The sequence below is a fragment of the Tamandua tetradactyla genome, chromosome 23 (assembly GCF_023851605.1).
Source record: "Tamandua tetradactyla isolate mTamTet1 chromosome 23, mTamTet1.pri, whole genome shotgun sequence".
NCBI lineage: Eukaryota > Metazoa > Chordata > Mammalia > Pilosa > Myrmecophagidae > Tamandua > Tamandua tetradactyla.
Genome location: NC_135349.1, coordinates 9,884,092 through 9,902,318, shown reverse-complemented (window position 1 = coordinate 9,902,318; position 18,227 = coordinate 9,884,092). Strand labels below are relative to the sequence as shown.

Sequence of the window (18,227 nt, the reverse complement as noted above, 5' to 3'; positions counted from 1 at the left end):
GCGAACAGCTGCGAGACACAGCGCTGAGACCAGGGCCGGGTGAGCTGTCCCGGCCTCTCCCCAGGGCCACCTCTGCCTGCCCGCCTCCACCCGCCTCCACCGCCGTCTACGCTGCTTTGCTAGACTCTCCAGGTTCAAGTCACGTAAGGTGCAAAATCTCTGTTTGCTAAGAGAAGTGGGAAGAACCGTAAAAAGGATAGGCAGCCATCCGAGAAGGGGGTACTTTTTAAACTCTTAAGTGTGGGGGGAGAAAGGCAGGGAAATAATTCATTTATTTAACCTAGAAACGATTATAATCTGAAACCCTGCAATACTCTTACACAACTGTTTTGGCAATAAGCCCCTATGTTCCAACAAATATCAAACTGTGCTTGCCATTTGTCTAAGGAATCGTGCATTAATAAACATGAAGAAGAACACTTTTACCTCCCACTCTCAATGACAGGACAAAACAAAGACCAGCTGTATTCATCAATGGGTCCTTGTTCTGCACATAAAGGCTAATTACATTTTGCTTCAAGCCTACACATGGAAAACTTTCCTGCTGCCATCCCCGTCACACTCAGCCCATGCTGTCCCAGCTGACGCACAGTGATGACTGGACATGAGAAACAGGGGTCTCGCAGTGGCCTCAGGACCTCTCTCCAAAACAGGAGTGAGAGACATCGCCCTGGGACAGATGACAGATAATCCGTGCTCTTTCTCGAGGCATGGGGCATCTCCTGGGAGGGGGGCCCATCAGGGTCACCCCCAAGGCCTGTTGGGCTCGAAAGCGCATGCCAAGCCCTGCAGCGAGCTTGTGGGGTGACGCCTCTATCTGTCCCCCTTGCTGTGCTGAGTGCTGCGTGCACGCCACTGTGTGACACCTCACAACCGCCCAGAGACACAAGTGTGGCCACGCCTGCCGTGCCCATTGCACAGGTAAAGGAAGCAAGGCTTAGAGGTCAATCGGCTTGTTAAAGGTCACACAGGGAGCGAACAGCACAGCCGAGCAAGTCAGTCCCAGGGCAGGCTGTCTCCGAAGCCCTCTCATCCAGACCCACCTTCCCAGTTTCCTGCTGATGTTTCCGGTCAATAAAAAAATGTAGGAATCCTTCCTTTCAAAGGGAGAAAAGAAGCTGTTTTGAAATGTTTTAAGACCATTCATGAAGAAAGTTGCCCCTGGGGCTTATATTCATATGTATAAATGAGAAGACGTCTAATTTAATACAATATACAGAGGTTGGGCCTGAAGCAGATGGTAAAGTGACAAACCTTTCCTTGAGAATAAAAAGTGAGAGGAATGCAGAGGAAGCTGCACATGGGACCTCCAAGATTGAAGCAACTGCCTCTAAAGTCAAAAGAAAGTAGCAATTATTATCTCAGTCCATTCTCTACATTCTTTGTGGATTACTTACTCAGGGAGCTATTTAAATAAGCATTTGGCTCTAGTCTGCCTTTTGTTAGCATTTAGTCCATTTCTGATTTAGGAAATGTCCAACCCCTGTCTAAGCCTAAGCCCCACAGCACAGCCCCCTGCGCACTGGGCCGGCTATGCAAATCCTCGGCAGGACCCAGCTCAGCCTTGTGTCTTCACAAATGGCATTCCTCTTGTGTCCACACCAGCAACCCCGACCGCAACTCATCATTCCGTCTCAGATCACGTGTCACCCTCTTCGGGCAGCCTTTCTTGACAGTGCTTTCCTTCAAAAACTCCGACCTGGGTTGGGCCCCCTTCTGGAGACCTTCTATTCGTATCTCCAGCTCCTTCTTCCCACCTCTCCATCTGCTCTTGACCCAGAGGCTGCCCTAGGGCTTCTATGGGGCATGGCCATGGGTGGCCCTGGCTGGGGGGAGAAGGGTAAGGTCAGGGCTGCTGGTACTCCCCTCGCTGGCTGCTGGAGCTCCCCTGGTTGGTTGCTGGTGCTCCCCTGGCTGTCTGCCGGTGCTCCCCTGGCTGCCTGCCCCTTCCAAACGGCACACCCCCTCTCAGGGCAGCCCTCGCCTTCTGGATTTCAGTAACCTCTCTCTCCTCTGGCCCCTTTACACCAAGGGATGTTCATAGTCTCCAGGACTAACTAGCCTTGAGATACCGTGTCCGCTTGGTGGTTTCCCTCCTCCCTGACCACAACTCGGAAAATAGTCCCGATATTACACTCTTGTCCGATTTTCCTGATCTGAGTGTTGTCGGCCTCTGAGGGGATCCTGGCTGATACAGGGAACCACCCTCTCTGGCAGCCAGCACCCTGTACCCCTCGATCACAGAAGCGGTCATACTGAACTGCAATGGCTTTTCTCCTCACTGATCTGGGAGCTCCAGGAGAGAGCAGGGTCTGTCTTTGATCTTAGGATGTTCAGAGCCCAGTGCAGGGCCAGGCACAAAGGTGCCCTAGATGAAAGGCTTGAATTAATGAATGGATCTGTCATCTCTGAATCAAGCCCATCATTTCTTCATGTTCATTCCTTCTCATGCAGGCACACGGGCACCGTACCACACACCCTGCCTCCCCGCTTGTCACTGCAGAGGACTGAGTGTCTTCTCCGGTGGGCACTCTGGCCCCCTGAGAGAGGGCAATGGTGCCACGGGAGGGTGCATACCCCCAAAGTGCCCAAGGCCCCATCGGCAGTGAGTAGAAGACGGTACAAAGTAAAACAATCTAGCCCTCAACTTTTAAATTATATTTTCCACTTATGATAGTTTGAAGAAACTGATGAATAACATGGGTTTTTACCTATTGGAATTTTTTTGGAAAATATTTAAATACACCGATACGATGGGAAACAGTAGTTTAGAAAGGTTTTTCTAAACACCACTTCTCATCTCATCCCAAGGGGGTCAAAGTTTGATGCCCGCTCTGGGGGTCAGGAGACCAGCCTCTGCTGTTCCCTGGTGAACCTGTTAAATCAGGGACCTTCCCAAGACCTCATGTTCTTACCTGTAAAATAACAGAGGGCTGCCAAGTCAATGAGCCTCTGAACAGTAATTAATACATACTTAGGACTGAAAATCATCAGCGTCACCTCTGAGGCAAACTCTGGTCCCATCATTTGGAGAGGAACGCCTGTGAACAGGGCCCCACCAGATGACTCTTGGTGAGAAAAATGAGTCGTCCACCTGCCTAGCCAACAGCAAGGTCCAGAGAGAGTGGGGACAGGAGGCACTATGTCTTATCCACTCTTTGGCTTTGTCTCCTCAGGCACTATTTTCTTTGGCTAGAGAAGATGAAAACCCAAGAGAGCTCTGTTCCCTATTATTTCCTCAACCGCTAAAACCAACCAACAAAATGGACACTTGTGCAACTCTACAGAAGCCCAGTAACAAAAGCAAGGAATTAACAGTCCAAGCCAAGGACTGGTAATTAACCACCAAGAGTTCCACAGGGACGAGTGACACACTTTGTGGCATCAGGCAGTTTCTCTCTTCCAAGGAGACGGATGCCCATGACATCTGAAACTGAGCACAGTACACCCTGAGCTTTGACTTTCAAAATGGTTCATGACAGAGAGCCACGGGAAGGCCAATGTTTTACATGTGACCCAATAACCAGACATTTAGATTTTTTTATTGCTGCATATAATCGAAAAAAAAAGTTTCATCAAACAATACTTTACTATGTGCAATCTGCTATAACGCCTTCTATTATTTTGTTTTATAGTCTATTGTATCATCCAACTAGCTAGTCACCACGCACTAAACTTGTGTTAGTTAGGATTTCAAAATTGTGACCCACGGTTTGAAAACAACTGGCTTAGAGGCTGGTTATACAAAAGGTTTTTTTTTTTAAGTATAAAACAAAGCAAACTTTAGTTAATTCCAGAAATATAAGATGCATCTGTGCTTTTAAAAAAAGGTGTGGTTTAACAAAAAGAAAATAAATCAATGAGAACCAGTGAAATAACCAAATATATTATTGCCGAAGTCACTATGAATTACATCATCAGTAAACTGATGTCGATAAGAGGGGTAGACAGGGAATGAACATATTACCTATAAATCAAAGTATCTTAGAAAAGAAGTGCTACAAACTATTTAGGGATGGAATTATTAAAAAATATATTGAATGCTATGCATTAGATTAAAATCCAATGCTAAAAAAACCAACTTTACTGAGAAAGGCAACCTACACAATAGAATCAAGTCCAAACAGAAATAATAGATAAACCAAGATGACATGTTGGCAGAAAAAGAGAAGCAAATGTGGACACTGAGGCGCAGCAAGATGGCTGTGTTTTCATCTTGGCAGTTGGTGTGGCTTCTGCCGTGGTTACAGCTGGGGGGTGGTGAGCGTTCTTAGGCTGTGGTGTCAGTTCGGGGGGTGGGGGTGGGGGGGACACGACATCTGACTGAGGTCGTATTCTCAGCCAGCGATGCTCCAGGGTTGGAAGGAGTGAAAACCAGAGTGACCAATCTTTCAAGTAAAACTGTCTGATTCCCACACCTTGGAACCAGCTCCTTCTGAACCATGTAAGTAATATTTCAGCCCACCAAGAGAAGAGGTTAGAAGGATGTGGCCGTTTCCACTGGGAGTAGAAACAAAGGGCAACAATTCAGCTAGAGTTGCCAAGACTGACACAGATATTTTCATCTTTCTGCAGAAGTTCCGTGTCCATGATCAAAACTGGTTTGACCACAGGTCAGATGGGCTCTCAGGTCTCAGGCTACTCAACAACCCAGAGCAAAGGGTCAAGGGCCCCCCCCCCCAGGGGTGAGGGGACAGGGCACACTGAGTGTTAGCACCCCACAACAAACAGGGCCTGGGGGTGGGTGGGGGTGGTGCAATTTAGAGGCAGCCTCCGTGCCCGGTGCCCACCAAGGCACTGTGTGGGCACCACAAGAGCCTGCATTAGCAGAAAAGGACAACCCAAAAGTCCCAGCTGTCAAGGGGCAAACCCATTTCGGTGGGAGATGGGGACAGCCTCCCAGAAGAGGTAAAAGTGGTTCAAACTCTAGCTGGTGTCACCAGCCTGCACTTAGTGAGGAGGCTATAGCTAGGAACAACCTCTGCTGCCTCTTCACTTTTTCTTGATTTATGGTAATATAATTTTCTTTTTGGCACTGCACAGAGTGGGCTGGTAACAAGCTTATGATAGACTGTTCTGGTTCCTTCTGAGACCGCCTGGTGGGAGGTGGGCCCCAGGTGACTTTGCCTGCCCAGGGACATGTCCTCACTAGGTGTGCACGCCCTCACAGGTACACCTGGCACCAGACAAATGTGGCTGCAGGGGTGTGTGCTCACCCCAACCCAGGCCTCCAAAGGGCCCTGCGGAAGTGAAAGACTCTGGCACAGGTAAAAGGCAACAAGACTGTCACAGCTGGAGCTCCACAAAATGTCCCACGTGTTACATCTTTTATAAGTGGATTCATATCCATATCCGAACTTACTCAGAAAAAGGTATATATAGAGTTCACCAGGTCCCACGATAATTAAGGAAAAAAGTTTCCATCCAAAGGACTGGTCACAGCATACTAGAGCTTGCTATAACCCTTTCAGTATTAAATGGAGGCAAGCAATTCATCTGAAATGACACTGAATTCCTTGTGGTGGGACACAGGTCTAAGACCTGCCCTGTTTTGCCAAGTCAGGAGGCAACAGGGTGAATCGGGGGTAAATCTTTTACAGATCAGCGGTCAGGTGACAGCTGACCAAAGGCGTGCCGCTGGAAGAAGCAAAGCAGACACTTACTTTGCAGTCGTTTCTTCATCATATTTGGTTTTCAGGTCAAATAATTCTGTTCTTGTTTTTTCCAGGGCTGAAAGGTAGAGGATATAAAACCAGAATGTAAGATGCTAATGGTTTAAAAGGGAAAAGTATATTAGTGATACATTCTCCTACTGAAAAGAGTCAAAGAACATAAAAGTACATGGAAGGAAACATAGAAAATCCCCCTTCATTTCTGCCTTATCTCTTCCCACACCCCTCACCAGAGAGAGCCACTATTAACAGTTTAATACACAGATTTCATGCTTTAAAAAATATATTTACAGACATAATGGCATATGGATGTTTTTTTCCATAAATGGGACAATACACTTTCTGAGACCCATGCCCTTCTCCCTTAGCAGCATGCCAAGGAGGTCTCTCCATGTGGGCACGTGGGTGAGGGCAGCAATGGCTCGCTCTTGTTGAGAGCTGACCAGGGGCCAGGTACTTCTGGACGCCTAGCAGGGAAGCTGCTGGGTAAAGAGCAGTTAAACTTTTAAACTTCTGATAAATGCCATCCAACTGACCTCCTCAAAGGCCATTTACATTCCCATCAATGGTTTGGGTATGCCACACCCTAAACCAACACCAGATATTCTCAATTTTTAAAAGCTCTGACAGTCTGATAGGCAAAACTATCTTTCACTGATTTAATCTGCATCTCCCTGATTCTTCATGAGCGCGAACATTGTTTTTTTTTTTCTTTCTTTTTTTTTAACATAGGCAGGCACCAGGAATCAAACCCAGGTCCTCTGGCATGGCAGGCGAGCATTCTTGCCTGCTGAGCCACTGTGGCCCACACGAACATTATTTTCTTATGTGTATTAGCTGTTTGAGTTTCCTGAGAATTGCCCATTCAAATGCTTTGTTCCAGTTTCCTACTGAACTCCTTGTCTGCTTTTGATTTGCAGGAGGTATTTTTATTTTCTGGATATTGTTCATGTTTGTTAAATTTGTTGTGATAATTATTTTTCATTCTGTGATTTGTGTTGTGATGTTGATTACGATGTCTTCTAATGTTTTATCCACTTTTAAATTAAACGTACAACATTGTACGTTTAATTTAAACAAAAGAAAAAGAAAGGAAAGGACAGAAAAAAGAAGTTTAGCAATTATAAAAGCTTTAGCATAGAGCATAACCTTTCTTGGTCTCCCTTAAATTTTAAGGGGCTGATATTACAGTCTCAAACATCACATTTAGGTAGAAACAAGTTTTTTTCTGTTCCTGTTCAAGATGAAATGTCAGTCTTGACAGTTCAGAGATTTTGATGTGTTTGTTGGAGAGAAAGCAGAAAGAGAGGATGACTAGTGGATGAAAGGGAGTTTGGATCCCCCCACCTCCAACAAAAGGGAGTTCGGATCCCCCCACCTCCACGTTAACAATTCAAAGTCGGTGTTTAACAACAGGAAGGCAGAACAGCTCCTGGGGCCCTCTGCTGCATTCTAGAACCTGCGCGCACTTCAGTTCCTTTAGGCTCACCCCAGGCGGGGTAAAAGGTATCGAGGGGGACCCGAGGGCTGGGGTGATGGACCACCCTTCTTCTCCCACGTCAGCCTTCCCAAGGATGAAGATCATCAAACCTGTTTGCAGAGTTTGAACTTTATGTTCTGCTTCCTCCAGCTTTGAGGTGGTAGACATCTGTGTCTCTTGAAGCCTTCTGAAATGGAAGAAAATGAAGCAAATTTGGTCATCTTGTTTACCAAGTTAACTGCATTATAGGTTTTGGAGCTACAGTGATCTGCTGTCTTCACATTACACACAGCTGGCAAGAGGCACACTAGCAGTTTCTATAGGGGACCAGGGAGCACATGGCTCCTAAAGCCACAGGCATGGAGAGGTGGGCTCACTAATCCCTGAAACCCCCACTCTGTAACCATATATTATACAATTTGCAGTGTGCATCCTGGAGGAATTAACATGTGGCAATCGTGCAGCAGGTTACCTACTGTAAATGTAACTTGTTCTTGAAATGCCAGCTATTCAAGAAAACAAAAACAAACACCCCCCCCATCATCATGCACTCATTGTTTACTGAAGTTAGCCCAAGAAGAATGATACATTTATATTTTGCTGACACAATGAAGGAATTGGTTGGAATAAAGGATGTACTAAATAGATGTGACAGCTGTTCCATCTTGGTGATAATGGAACGCAAATGCAACTGCAATACCTAATGGGGAAATTCTGAATGCTTTAAAGTATATTCCACATATTTATATTCCCCAGGATCTCTAAATGAATGCTCTGGTCAATAAATAGCATTTCCTCCTCTTAATCTGCAGAAAATCTCTAAAAATAAGTTTATTTTTTACATCATCTGAAATTTAACATATGCTCTCATAATAATAAAAGTAGTAAGAAAGTAGACATTTTTGAAAACTGCCCAAATTTCCACCACCTATAAAGAAGCATTGCCAACATTTTCATTAATTGTATAATTAATATATGTTCCAAGATTTAAACAAAAAATCAAATATTACAATAGTATGAAAAGTAAAATGCCTTTTCCTTTCCTTAGCTCCATTTCTATTCTTCAGAAGCCATTCTTCGGTAGGTTTCTAAAAATCGTCTGTGTGTATCAATATACAATGTAATTTAATGTAATATCTAATATACTAAGTATAATTTAAACTCCCCATCCCTCTCTTTTAATACAAATGGGATTATACTTTGTTTTCCAGTTTGCTTTTTCACTTATCTCCATGTTCTGGAAAATTTCTACTCTACCATATATAGTTCTTCCTCATTTTTATTAAATAATTAACTTAACCAGGTCTCTATAAATGGGTACTTACATTGTTTTATAGTTTCTTCCTACTAAACAATTTTGTAACGATTGTTATGCTGATTCTGCTGTATCATTTTGAGAGTGAATCCGCTGGACAATTTCTAACAGAGGTATTAGAATGATCAAAAGGTATGTGCAATTTTTTGGGGTTTGATACTGTAAAACTTTGCTACAAAAAAGCCTCATCAGTTTAAACTCCCACCAATATGAAGAGTCTGCTTGCCTACACATTGCCAGCAGTGGATAAAATTAAACTTAATTTTACTGAGTAAAGCGAGCAGTTATTTCTGTGCCTCCCTATCTACTTTGTCCATCTTTTTCTGTGAAATTGTTTCTTATTGATTCAGAAGAGCTTTTTGAACATTAAGAAAATTGACCCATTGTTGTATGTGTTGCAAATACATCTTCCCAGTTTGTTACTGTTTTGAAATATTGGTTTATGGTATTCTGGTTTTAATTTTTAGGTAGTCATATTTACATAACTTCTTTTATGCTTCAAAAAATTTCCCTGCATCAAAATGATTAAAAGTAAATATCGTTAAAAAAAAAAAACACAAGAAAAGTTTTGTAAGGCCACAACTTCTGTAATGAAACACTCTGCCAAAATTTAAATCTTTGCTCCATCATTACATCTTTATGCTTTATGGTGTGAGGAATGTGAAAAAAGATACAGCTTTATTTTTTCTCTCCCCTAAACAGTAGGCTAGTTATTCATATTTGTTAACCTGATAAATCCTTTTCAATAATTTGATACGTCAACTTAATAATATATTAAATGCCCGTATGAGTTTATTTCTGGATGCATGAATTTATAATGCAAGAATGTGCTCTATGCAGATGTAACCATACTATATAAGATTTTGTAGCATGCATTTTTCCCTTGATACCATGTCAGAGACATTTTGCATGCTACTGCAAACTTGACATAACTTTTCTTTTGATGGCTGCAAATGTTTCAGTTAGGAGATGTGCTCTTTCATTTACCCATTTCTTGTTGGTTAAGCATCAGATTGTTTATATTTTCCCATTAACAATTACCTGGCAAGAAATCCCTTTGACCACAAAGTGGTTTCCTAGGAAGCATTTATTTAGGGCTAATTCCAACTCTCTGGCCCCAAGGGTCTGCCTATCTTTCAGAGCCCTGCCTTGAGATGCTCACTTCTTTGCTGGGGGCTGTGCCCTGCCATGTTCTCCGGCAGTTGGGGTGGATGACCTGTGTGCAGAGCCCGGCTTGGCCCTTGAGGGACTGGACTTGGTCTTACAGTGGACACTTCAAGAGGTCCTATCTGTGCACAGAGGCCAAGGGCACAGGCCAGGCTGGGCTCCGGTCTCAAGTCACATGGTTATATGGTCTCCTGCGATAGCCTGGGCAGGTGCCTATCTGTGCCCAGGTTTCTCCATTTGCCAATTCAGAACACAGTCTTGTCTGTGATCCACCAAGGGTATTCAGTAGGCTAACGTTCACAGGGTGCCAGGCCAAGGTCTCACACAGAGAGGCACGGGGTAAGGGGTGGCTATCAGTGTACTTCTTTCTTTTCTTTTTCTTTTTATTATTGGAGCCAGAGAGGTTTTAGTAATCCCTGAGATTTTTATGGAGCCTGCCCTATAGAATTCCAGGTAGCTATAAATAAAGTCAATGGAAAGTAACACAGGAAAACCTTGTGACATGGTCGAACCTGGTCTTGTTAAATGGACACATGCATTTCTTCATGGTAGAATTAAAGTTAAAAATCTTAACAAAGGGTTTTAAAAATGTTGACTTATGTAATTTACATGGGTAACTTCAATAGTCCATATAGGTTTTAAAAGAATTCTAACTTTGATTAAATTGTTAGTGAAAAACCAACTCATTATTTCTGGAAAAAGCTTTGGGCAAAGTAAAACATTAGAAACCTAAAACTCACATCAGTATAGATGGTAGATACATTAACTTATTTTACTGATAGCAACTCCTTGATATATGAAGGACTGGGCAACAATCAAGAGACAAAAAATTCAAAAGCCCTCCAGAGTTTACACACACACACAAGTCATTTCTCGTTATTTGTGGTAATTATGTTCTATAAAACTGCTGTGGACATTGAATTAAGGAAGACTGGCCCATTGCTCCTCAGGGAGATACAAGGGAAGGCTCCCGTGAGCCTCTGGGCACACTATTTTCATTAACTGATCAATACGCACCCTTGTTTTATGTGTGTTTCTGCTTAAAGACACCCTTACAAATATATATATTTTCTATTCATTAACATTGAACTCCCAGCCAACAGCTCGTAACTCATGTCTGAATGGAGCTTATCCTAGCCTGCATTCCCTCTGCCAGCTCCAGCCCCGTCTCCCTGCCCTTAGGAATGTTAGGGAGCCCCTCGGTGGCACACTCGGGGCCATTTTCAACAGTGGAGTCACTAACAAAAAGCACAAAAATGCAAAAAACATGGCACTAAATATAATGTGAAAAGGACACTTGTTTACAGTAGGGAAACTGAAACAAGAAGGCAGCGTCACCTGTGTAACCTCAGCTGGGACATCTGTGTGGGGCTACTAAAAATTTTCGCTGTTCTGTGCAAGTCCACAAATGACAGCACAAGGGCGGCAAGTACTGACCGTGGGGCTACAAACTTTAGTGAGTTGGCAGGGGCACTTGTAGGGAATCAGGGAATAATGAGGACCAACCTTATGCATGCGTGTGTGTGAAAATATACATGCATGCACGTGTGTGATGTTCTCTCATTACTTTATTAAAATGTAAATATCAAAATTCATTTAAAGAGAGGGAGGAAAGAGTCAGCATGCACCCCGGGCTTCCCGCTTCTTGTTTCAGGTATGAATGCCATGTGCCAAGTGCACATGTCCCATACTCAATCTCTGAACGCATGTGGCTCCAATCAACACACATGCTGGCCTGCGAACTGCCTAATGCCCTCTGCCAACACAGACAGACACATTTCACTCAAGGCAATCCCGCAAATTAAGAATAAATGGACACCTTTACCAGTCAAATAAAATTTTGCCTAAAAGCCCTACGATTTTGGGCTCATTTCACAGCTACGTCTTCCAGGGTGTCTCATAATGCGAATTTTAGGGTTAAAGTAGGTCTGGATACACACTCGTGGCGCAGGCTCACCTCTCCTTTTCTGCAAAGTCATTTTGTAACTTTTGTTCCTTTTCCAGAGCTATAGTCTCAGCTTGGTTCTTCAGAGTCTGTTCATATTCTCGGATTTTCTCTTTAAGTGCTTTTATCGTAACCTCTGCAGAAAGGAAAAAAAAAAACGACCATAAGAGAAGCACCATTTCATGTAGCTATATATACAAGGCTTTTGTAACCCAGTAGAATCTATGTGTTTTAAACTTTAGCTCTTCAACTCTGACACAAAATCAATGGTTACGAGTCCCTTTGGAGACCTTTTACTCCCTAGATGTTAAATTGAACTTTAAACGTTTAAGTTGAGAAGGATCAATGGATTTTGCTGGGAAGAAGAGCTATGGTTTCTCTAAGACAACTTGAGAAAAACAAAAAACAAAAAAAGGGAGGGGGGAAAATCAATGGTAAAGTATAATATCGCCTTATTGATGGGTCTTAAATTAGTCTTCTACTGAGAGAAGATTAATAAAGTTTTAGTACGGGTTTAAGTACTTTCAAAGAAGTAGTTCATAATTGTACACTGTATATGACTGTACAGATTTTGGCGGAAGCAGTCACAGTCCCTGTCAGGGAAGTCCATAGGTCTGCCTGGCCACAGGCAGCAGCTTTAACACTTCACCAGCAATGAAAACGCAGTGTGCTAAGTGGATAAAGCACCATCTGCTGTGCAGCTAGGGGAGGGATCCACCCTGGAGCTTGGGTGCTGAGAGCACCCCTCCACCTAGGCCAGAAGCACTGGTAGACTTGGGCTGCGTGGGCAGGGTGTGGGGAGAGACCATCCAAGGGAAGATGTTCCTGGGGACTAGAGTGTACCCCAGAAATGTCCAGAAGTGCCCTGAATGTCCCAAAAGGGCAGCCCTGCAGTGCTCAACTGCTCCAGGACATAAGGGCCATTCCTGGAGAGCCCAGGCCCTGACAATGCTGGGTTGTCCCCATCTCCCAACTGTATATTCACAGATTTTACTTCAGTAACTCCAAACGAGAACAGCAAAGCCGATGAATGACAGAGCAGGGTCCTAACTCAGTCAAGTGGATGGGCTCTAGAGCATACCACCTCACCCTCGCCCACCTGCACACACCCAACACTGCTCAGCATGCCGGACGATAGGATAATAGGAGGCAGAAGTGCTGGGATCCCAGCTCCAACATGGGCTTATCCATCCATGTCTTAGAAGATGAAGACTGAGTTTTGTTGTGTCCTCCCTCAGCACCTGGTACAGGTGGGAGCTCAGGAAATTGCTGAGGCACAGAGGCATGACTGTGCTGAAGCCGGCAGACCAGCGAGGCCCAGGAGAAGCCTGGGACAATGAGGCTCTGGGCTCAGGGGACAGCACTGCCTGGCAGGCCTGTGCCCAAGGCAGAAGCTTATATTGGTGGCCCCGCTCCTGTGGCTGAGGCACACGCTGTCCAAGGAAGAAGGCCCATCACTGGGCAGCATTTAACACCCACACAGCTTAGTGGATTAAAGCTAAAGGCTCTGTGTTAAAGAGAAGAAATCAGCTGTTTACTAAATGGAACTCAGAGGGCTCTTCTTTATAGGGAGAAAGGGGGAATTAAAACCAATGACCCCATCGGGCATTTGAAAGAAGGGTGCCTTTTGCGTTGGTGGTTTGGGTCCTGAAGGAAACGCTCTGTGAGCATAAAAGTTAGAGATACTCAAACCATATCAACAGCCAAAGCTAGGCAAGAGTGGAAATTCTTCTACAAAGGGCATTTGAAGACAGTCAACTCTGAAAACACTTGCACCATCCTCTCATGTCAATGCTGTAGCAACTTTGTAAATATATAGTGTTTTTGCATTTCAAAGTTGGTTGTAAACATGTACACAGAAACTGGTCCCTAGCTCATGCTAATGGGGCTTCTCAGTATGACACCCTATGCTCCTTTGGGGAAGGGGGTATCTGGGATATGACCCAGATGCTTCCACCTGGGCCTGACGAGGCCTCACTGCCACCCCCACCCCAGATGGGGCCACTCACTGCCTAGCCAAGCCTAGGCCAGGGGCCAACTCATCCTGGAGCCTCTGCTCCTCGGATGCATCCAGGCCTTCCCTGGGGGTGTGTTTCAGCAGGATCCCCCAGCTGTGTGCAGGTGAGGAGGGATGGAGCAGTGGCAGGTGAGCCCACCTGTGCTGATCAGCTGTGCTGGGGCCTCACTCACTGACCCTTAAACGGGGGGTTAGGGATTGTACAATAAAGCAATTCCTTTCTCTCTAACTTTCTGTCAATCTACACTATCACTGTGATAATTAAAACTAATGGTGTGTGCCCCTAGCTTCCCAAATTATAATCCCTTTAATGCTGGGAAGAGGAGAAAAGGAAATTGACATTTTTTTGGACGGTGGGAAAATCTGCTAAGATTAAGAAAAGGTGGGGAGTAACTTCTGGCAAAGATAACAACACTCAATGTGAGTAGTTAACATTTACTAAGTGTCAGGAACAAAGCTGAGTGCTTTACATGTATGCTCTCATTTAATCCCTACCTCTACGGTACGTCTAAGAATCACCCCCCAACAGAACGAGGCTGTTAAAGTCACCGGCTAAGTAAGCAGTGGCAAGGAAGAGACTCAGACCAGGCCTGCTGCCTCTTGAGCCTCTGCTCTGAAGCCGGGCCTCTGTTCATTTAGCCATGCACATCAGATGAGGCATTTTGGGAGGAGAGTACCCAACTCAGCCATGGCTCTTCCAGCCTCTGTGCAAGCCTCCCTCTTCCCCCCATTCCCAGCTGGGTCTCTGAGCACCGGAGGCACTGGTGATACAAGGTGAGGGGAAAGGAAAGAATGCAGGGCCCACCGGCCCACCAGCACCTCCTTCCCAATGAAACATGATCACACTAAATAAAACATTTTGACAGAGTGGGTCTATCAAAATTAGATGCCACCAGTCCCTAGAAGGAAACAAACAAAAAAACAGGTACAGTCCTTTGGATGCTCCTGTAAAGGCCCAGTGTATATGTTCCCAGGTTATTTTTCTCCAGAGTACTTGGGCGATTGTGATAAGAAACAATTTCTGCCGGGGGACAGGAGCACCTCTTCTTGGATGGATCCCAGCTTAATACGGCCAATGCCTCACTTCCCCATAGGGCCAAGCTGTCCCTTCCAGTCCCAAAGGCAAAGCGAGTCTCCGGGGAGGAGACTGAGGTGTGTCTGAGCTGGTCGGGCCTCTCCACTGCTCCATCTCATGTCCCTAGCTCCAGCAAGGAGGCTCAGCTGGCCTGTAGGCTGGAGCCCACCCAGCCCGAGAAGAGGTCGGCAGAGCCCTGCACACAACTTCCTGAACCCCTGCCCTAGACAATCCCTCCCCCAGCCTGTCTCTAATGTTCTTGAAGCAAAAAGGAGCTCTTAAAATCTCCACTGATTTACTCATTCTTAATCCATGCCAAACATACCAAATAAAGGCTGAGTAGATCAAGCGGTCCCCACCTCCCCACCTTTTTTACCTCCCTCCTCACCCACCTCGCCAAACCAAAACAAACAGGCAGGATTTTTACTTGGCGTTGGTTGAGACTTGTAGCTGCTGTCCAATAGGGCTGTGTTTTTCTTTGAGACAAGGAAGCCATAAGCCTCCTGGGCTCTGAATAGGTCTGGTTTCTAGGTGTAGGAGAGATCCCTTTTTCCCTCCATGACAGGAAAAGCCAGGCCACCTCTGCCCTCTCTGTCTTATTGACAGCTGGGCAACCACACCAAGAAGTTGTTTTCTTTCATTAAATTAGTAATGAAAAGGTGACACAGACAAGGAAATAGTAGTGCTTAAGCACGCAGACTTTAAGGATGCTTCTGAAGCCTTAATGTATCGGCAGCAATTATTCACTGCCTTACTGGAGGTGACCCTTTGATCATAAGCTGGCTCTCTGACAGATGTGGCCTGAAGGCAACGCGTCAGTCTTTTAAAAGGCAGATCCTATCACATGATGACACAGGAAGGGTTTTAAAAGAATCCTGATCAGCCCCGTCAGAGGGCAATAAAATCATATGTAGTTATTGTGCAGAGGAAAAGTTTTACTTCTAAATAGCAAAGCATTATTATTATCTCTCTTTAATGATTGTTATGATTCTTGCCCCACCCTGACTTTATGACGTCTGTTACAATTAGAGCTAGTTCCAACAGTATGGGGAAGGCAATTAAAAGGAAAAAAAGAAAAGAAAAGAAAAGAAAAGAACGAGTTTTCCACCAACCTTGATTTTTCACTTCGGCAAATTCCTTGTTGTATTCTTCCAGAGTTTCCCTAAGTTTCTGGTTCTCCGTTTCAATATCGTGCATGCGCTGGACTTTGAGCTGGAGTTGCTGCCCGAGATCCAGGGCCGGCACCGGATCTGCACGACAGGACAAAACGCTCTCTGGGCACAAGCACGCAACTGCTGGGCTCCCACAGAGACGGGCGCAGGCATCGGGGGGGCAGCGAGCAAATCCTCCTCCCGGGAAGGGTCCTCCAGAGGAGGCCTCCCTCACCTGTAGCCTCCTTTCCTCTCGCGGAGCCCTAGGGAGCCCCACGGCTGGAAGTGGTTACTTCTTGGCTGTACACAAGGACTGACCGAATGCACCCAGGATCCTGAATGCATTAAAAGGGGATGGGGATGGCTGTGGGAATTCACTGGTATTTGCACACTGTGGCAGCATGGCGTTACACTTGAATGATTTTTCATTCTCTGATTTTATAAGAAAAGAAATACCTCTGGCGGTAGCAAGAGAAGGAACCCCAGGAAAACTGACAATAGGAGGGTGAAGAACCCATGAAAAGAAGTATGTGACCTTGGAGTTTCCAATGATTTTTATGAAGTTGGAAATAACACCCAAAACTCAAGAGTGTCTCACAGTTCACAAAACACTTCTTTGGACATTCTCTCATTTGAGCCTCAAGACGATACTGGAAAGATGTGCAATAGGTATGAGATTCATTTTATAGGGGTGGAAGTGAAAGCTTGTAGAAGCCAAATGACTTGCCCAAGATTACTTGGCTAGTTAGTGGGCAGACAGCTTGTTAACTGCAATGGCCACTGTTTACAGGAATACACTGAAGGACCAGAGGAAAGAAACACCTGGACTTTCTAAGAAGCTACTCCATTTAGGAACATGAGCATTTTTCAGCAGGATCCTTCTTTGTTAATGAAGGATGTTCAGATGTAAACATCTGGGGCACAGCTTTCCCACATGAGGCCAGTGGGCCAGCCAGCCAGGAGGCCACTCGATTCGTGATTCTATTACAAAGGGGGGAGCACATGAGCAGGAGACAGTCCTTGGGGCAGGCACGGGAGTGGCTATTTCAATGAGATGCCCACCATAGATTTACTTAAAGGAAACGGGATTTTAACCTGAAATTAGAGATTGCTGTCATGGAATTACTGTAGTTACTCTAGATTTTTGCTTGTATCATTTATTCAGCACAAATGAGAGACATTAAATGGCTCTTCTAGTGTCAGTTTAATCTTTGTATTTTGTCTTCTGCTGCCTAAAAGGCAATGCTCATGCACCTGCTGGGTGCTGGTAGAGCACTTCCTCTGGAATTCTCAGTCTCCACCAGAGAAGAAGACCCCAGTCCACTGTGCTTAGAAAGGATTATTGAATATATTTCTGGTATGGGCGCCAGCCTCACTTGTGAAATGGCTGCAGAGATTTAGTCTCCTGTTGAGGAATGCTAAACACCAAGCACCATGGATCAACAAGAGTATATATTCAAGGGCTCACTTAATTTTCAAATACCAGAGTCATTCATTTTTCAGACCACCCTTGGTTCCTGGAAACAGGGGTGAGGTCCGGCATGCCTCTGTGAGCACGCTAACCACGAGCCAGGAACTCTTCAAGATGCCAATGTCTCTGCAGAGTTTACACAAGGCGGTCCTGGGATATGTCGAGCACAATGTGGGCAGACTTTGCCTGCCGGGGCTTGATGCCAACACTGTCCGTCATGCCAGCACCCCCATCCCCGCTGGGCATTTACTCTGAGTATCCAGTTTATCGCTGCCTCGCTTTTTCACCTATGGCTTATTATTTTCATCAGCATTAAGATATTTCTATTAAAACAGATTTCAAAGGCTAATTTGGGGGCATGGTTCCTTGTGAGAGTAGTAAGACACTGAAGACTGAATCCCTCAGAACATTCCAGGTACAGTTGTTTGATTTTTAACTTCAGTATCTTCCCAGGATACCATTTCTTACCACCACGCCTTTCCCGTGGCCCCATCCCGGGTGAAGGGCCGGAAGGAAATCAGCAGTATGCCCACGGCCCCTCATGGAACTGCAATTTGAACTTGATGCAAAGGTCAGGGAAGGGGCGGTGTGGCTGGGGACTGCTGTACTTGTATAAAACCCTTCTAATGCGCACCGTGGGGGCGTTCCAGCACAGAGCCCAGGACAAAGTAGAGTTTTACAACACCCTGCTAGTACACTGCTCTCCATCACTAAAAGTTCCCTCAACAACTTTTCCAGTCCATTCCTTTTAAAAGGCCAGGACCCACTATGCCTGCTTCGAATAAATAAGAGCTTTCCTCAGTCAAACCAGCAAGGAATTCAGTGACATATAAAAATAACATGCACATTATTAAGTGAATAGCAAATAGACCTTTAGACAAATTTTCAATCCCCACAAAGCATTATATTGTAAATGAAAATCCTGGCAATCTCA

The 18,227-nt window shown here is 45.0% G+C and overlaps 1 protein-coding gene across 8 annotated transcripts in view; it reads right to left on the bottom strand.

Annotated features, from left to right (window-relative positions):
- CUX1 (cut like homeobox 1) overlaps positions 1-18,227 on the bottom strand; it is a 361,508-nt gene that overhangs the window by 130,807 nt on the left and 212,474 nt on the right. For all 8 annotated transcript variants that reach the window (XM_077140853.1, XM_077140854.1, XM_077140859.1 and 5 more), the window contains 4 exons: positions 15,784-15,921; positions 11,592-11,715; positions 7,263-7,339; positions 5,664-5,730 (listed from right to left, as the gene is read on the bottom strand). In XM_077140853.1, coding sequence (XP_076996968.1) covers positions 5,664-5,730; positions 7,263-7,339; positions 11,592-11,715; positions 15,784-15,921 — 406 coding nt within the window. The remainder of the gene's footprint in view (positions 1-5,663; positions 5,731-7,262; positions 7,340-11,591; positions 11,716-15,783; positions 15,922-18,227) is intronic.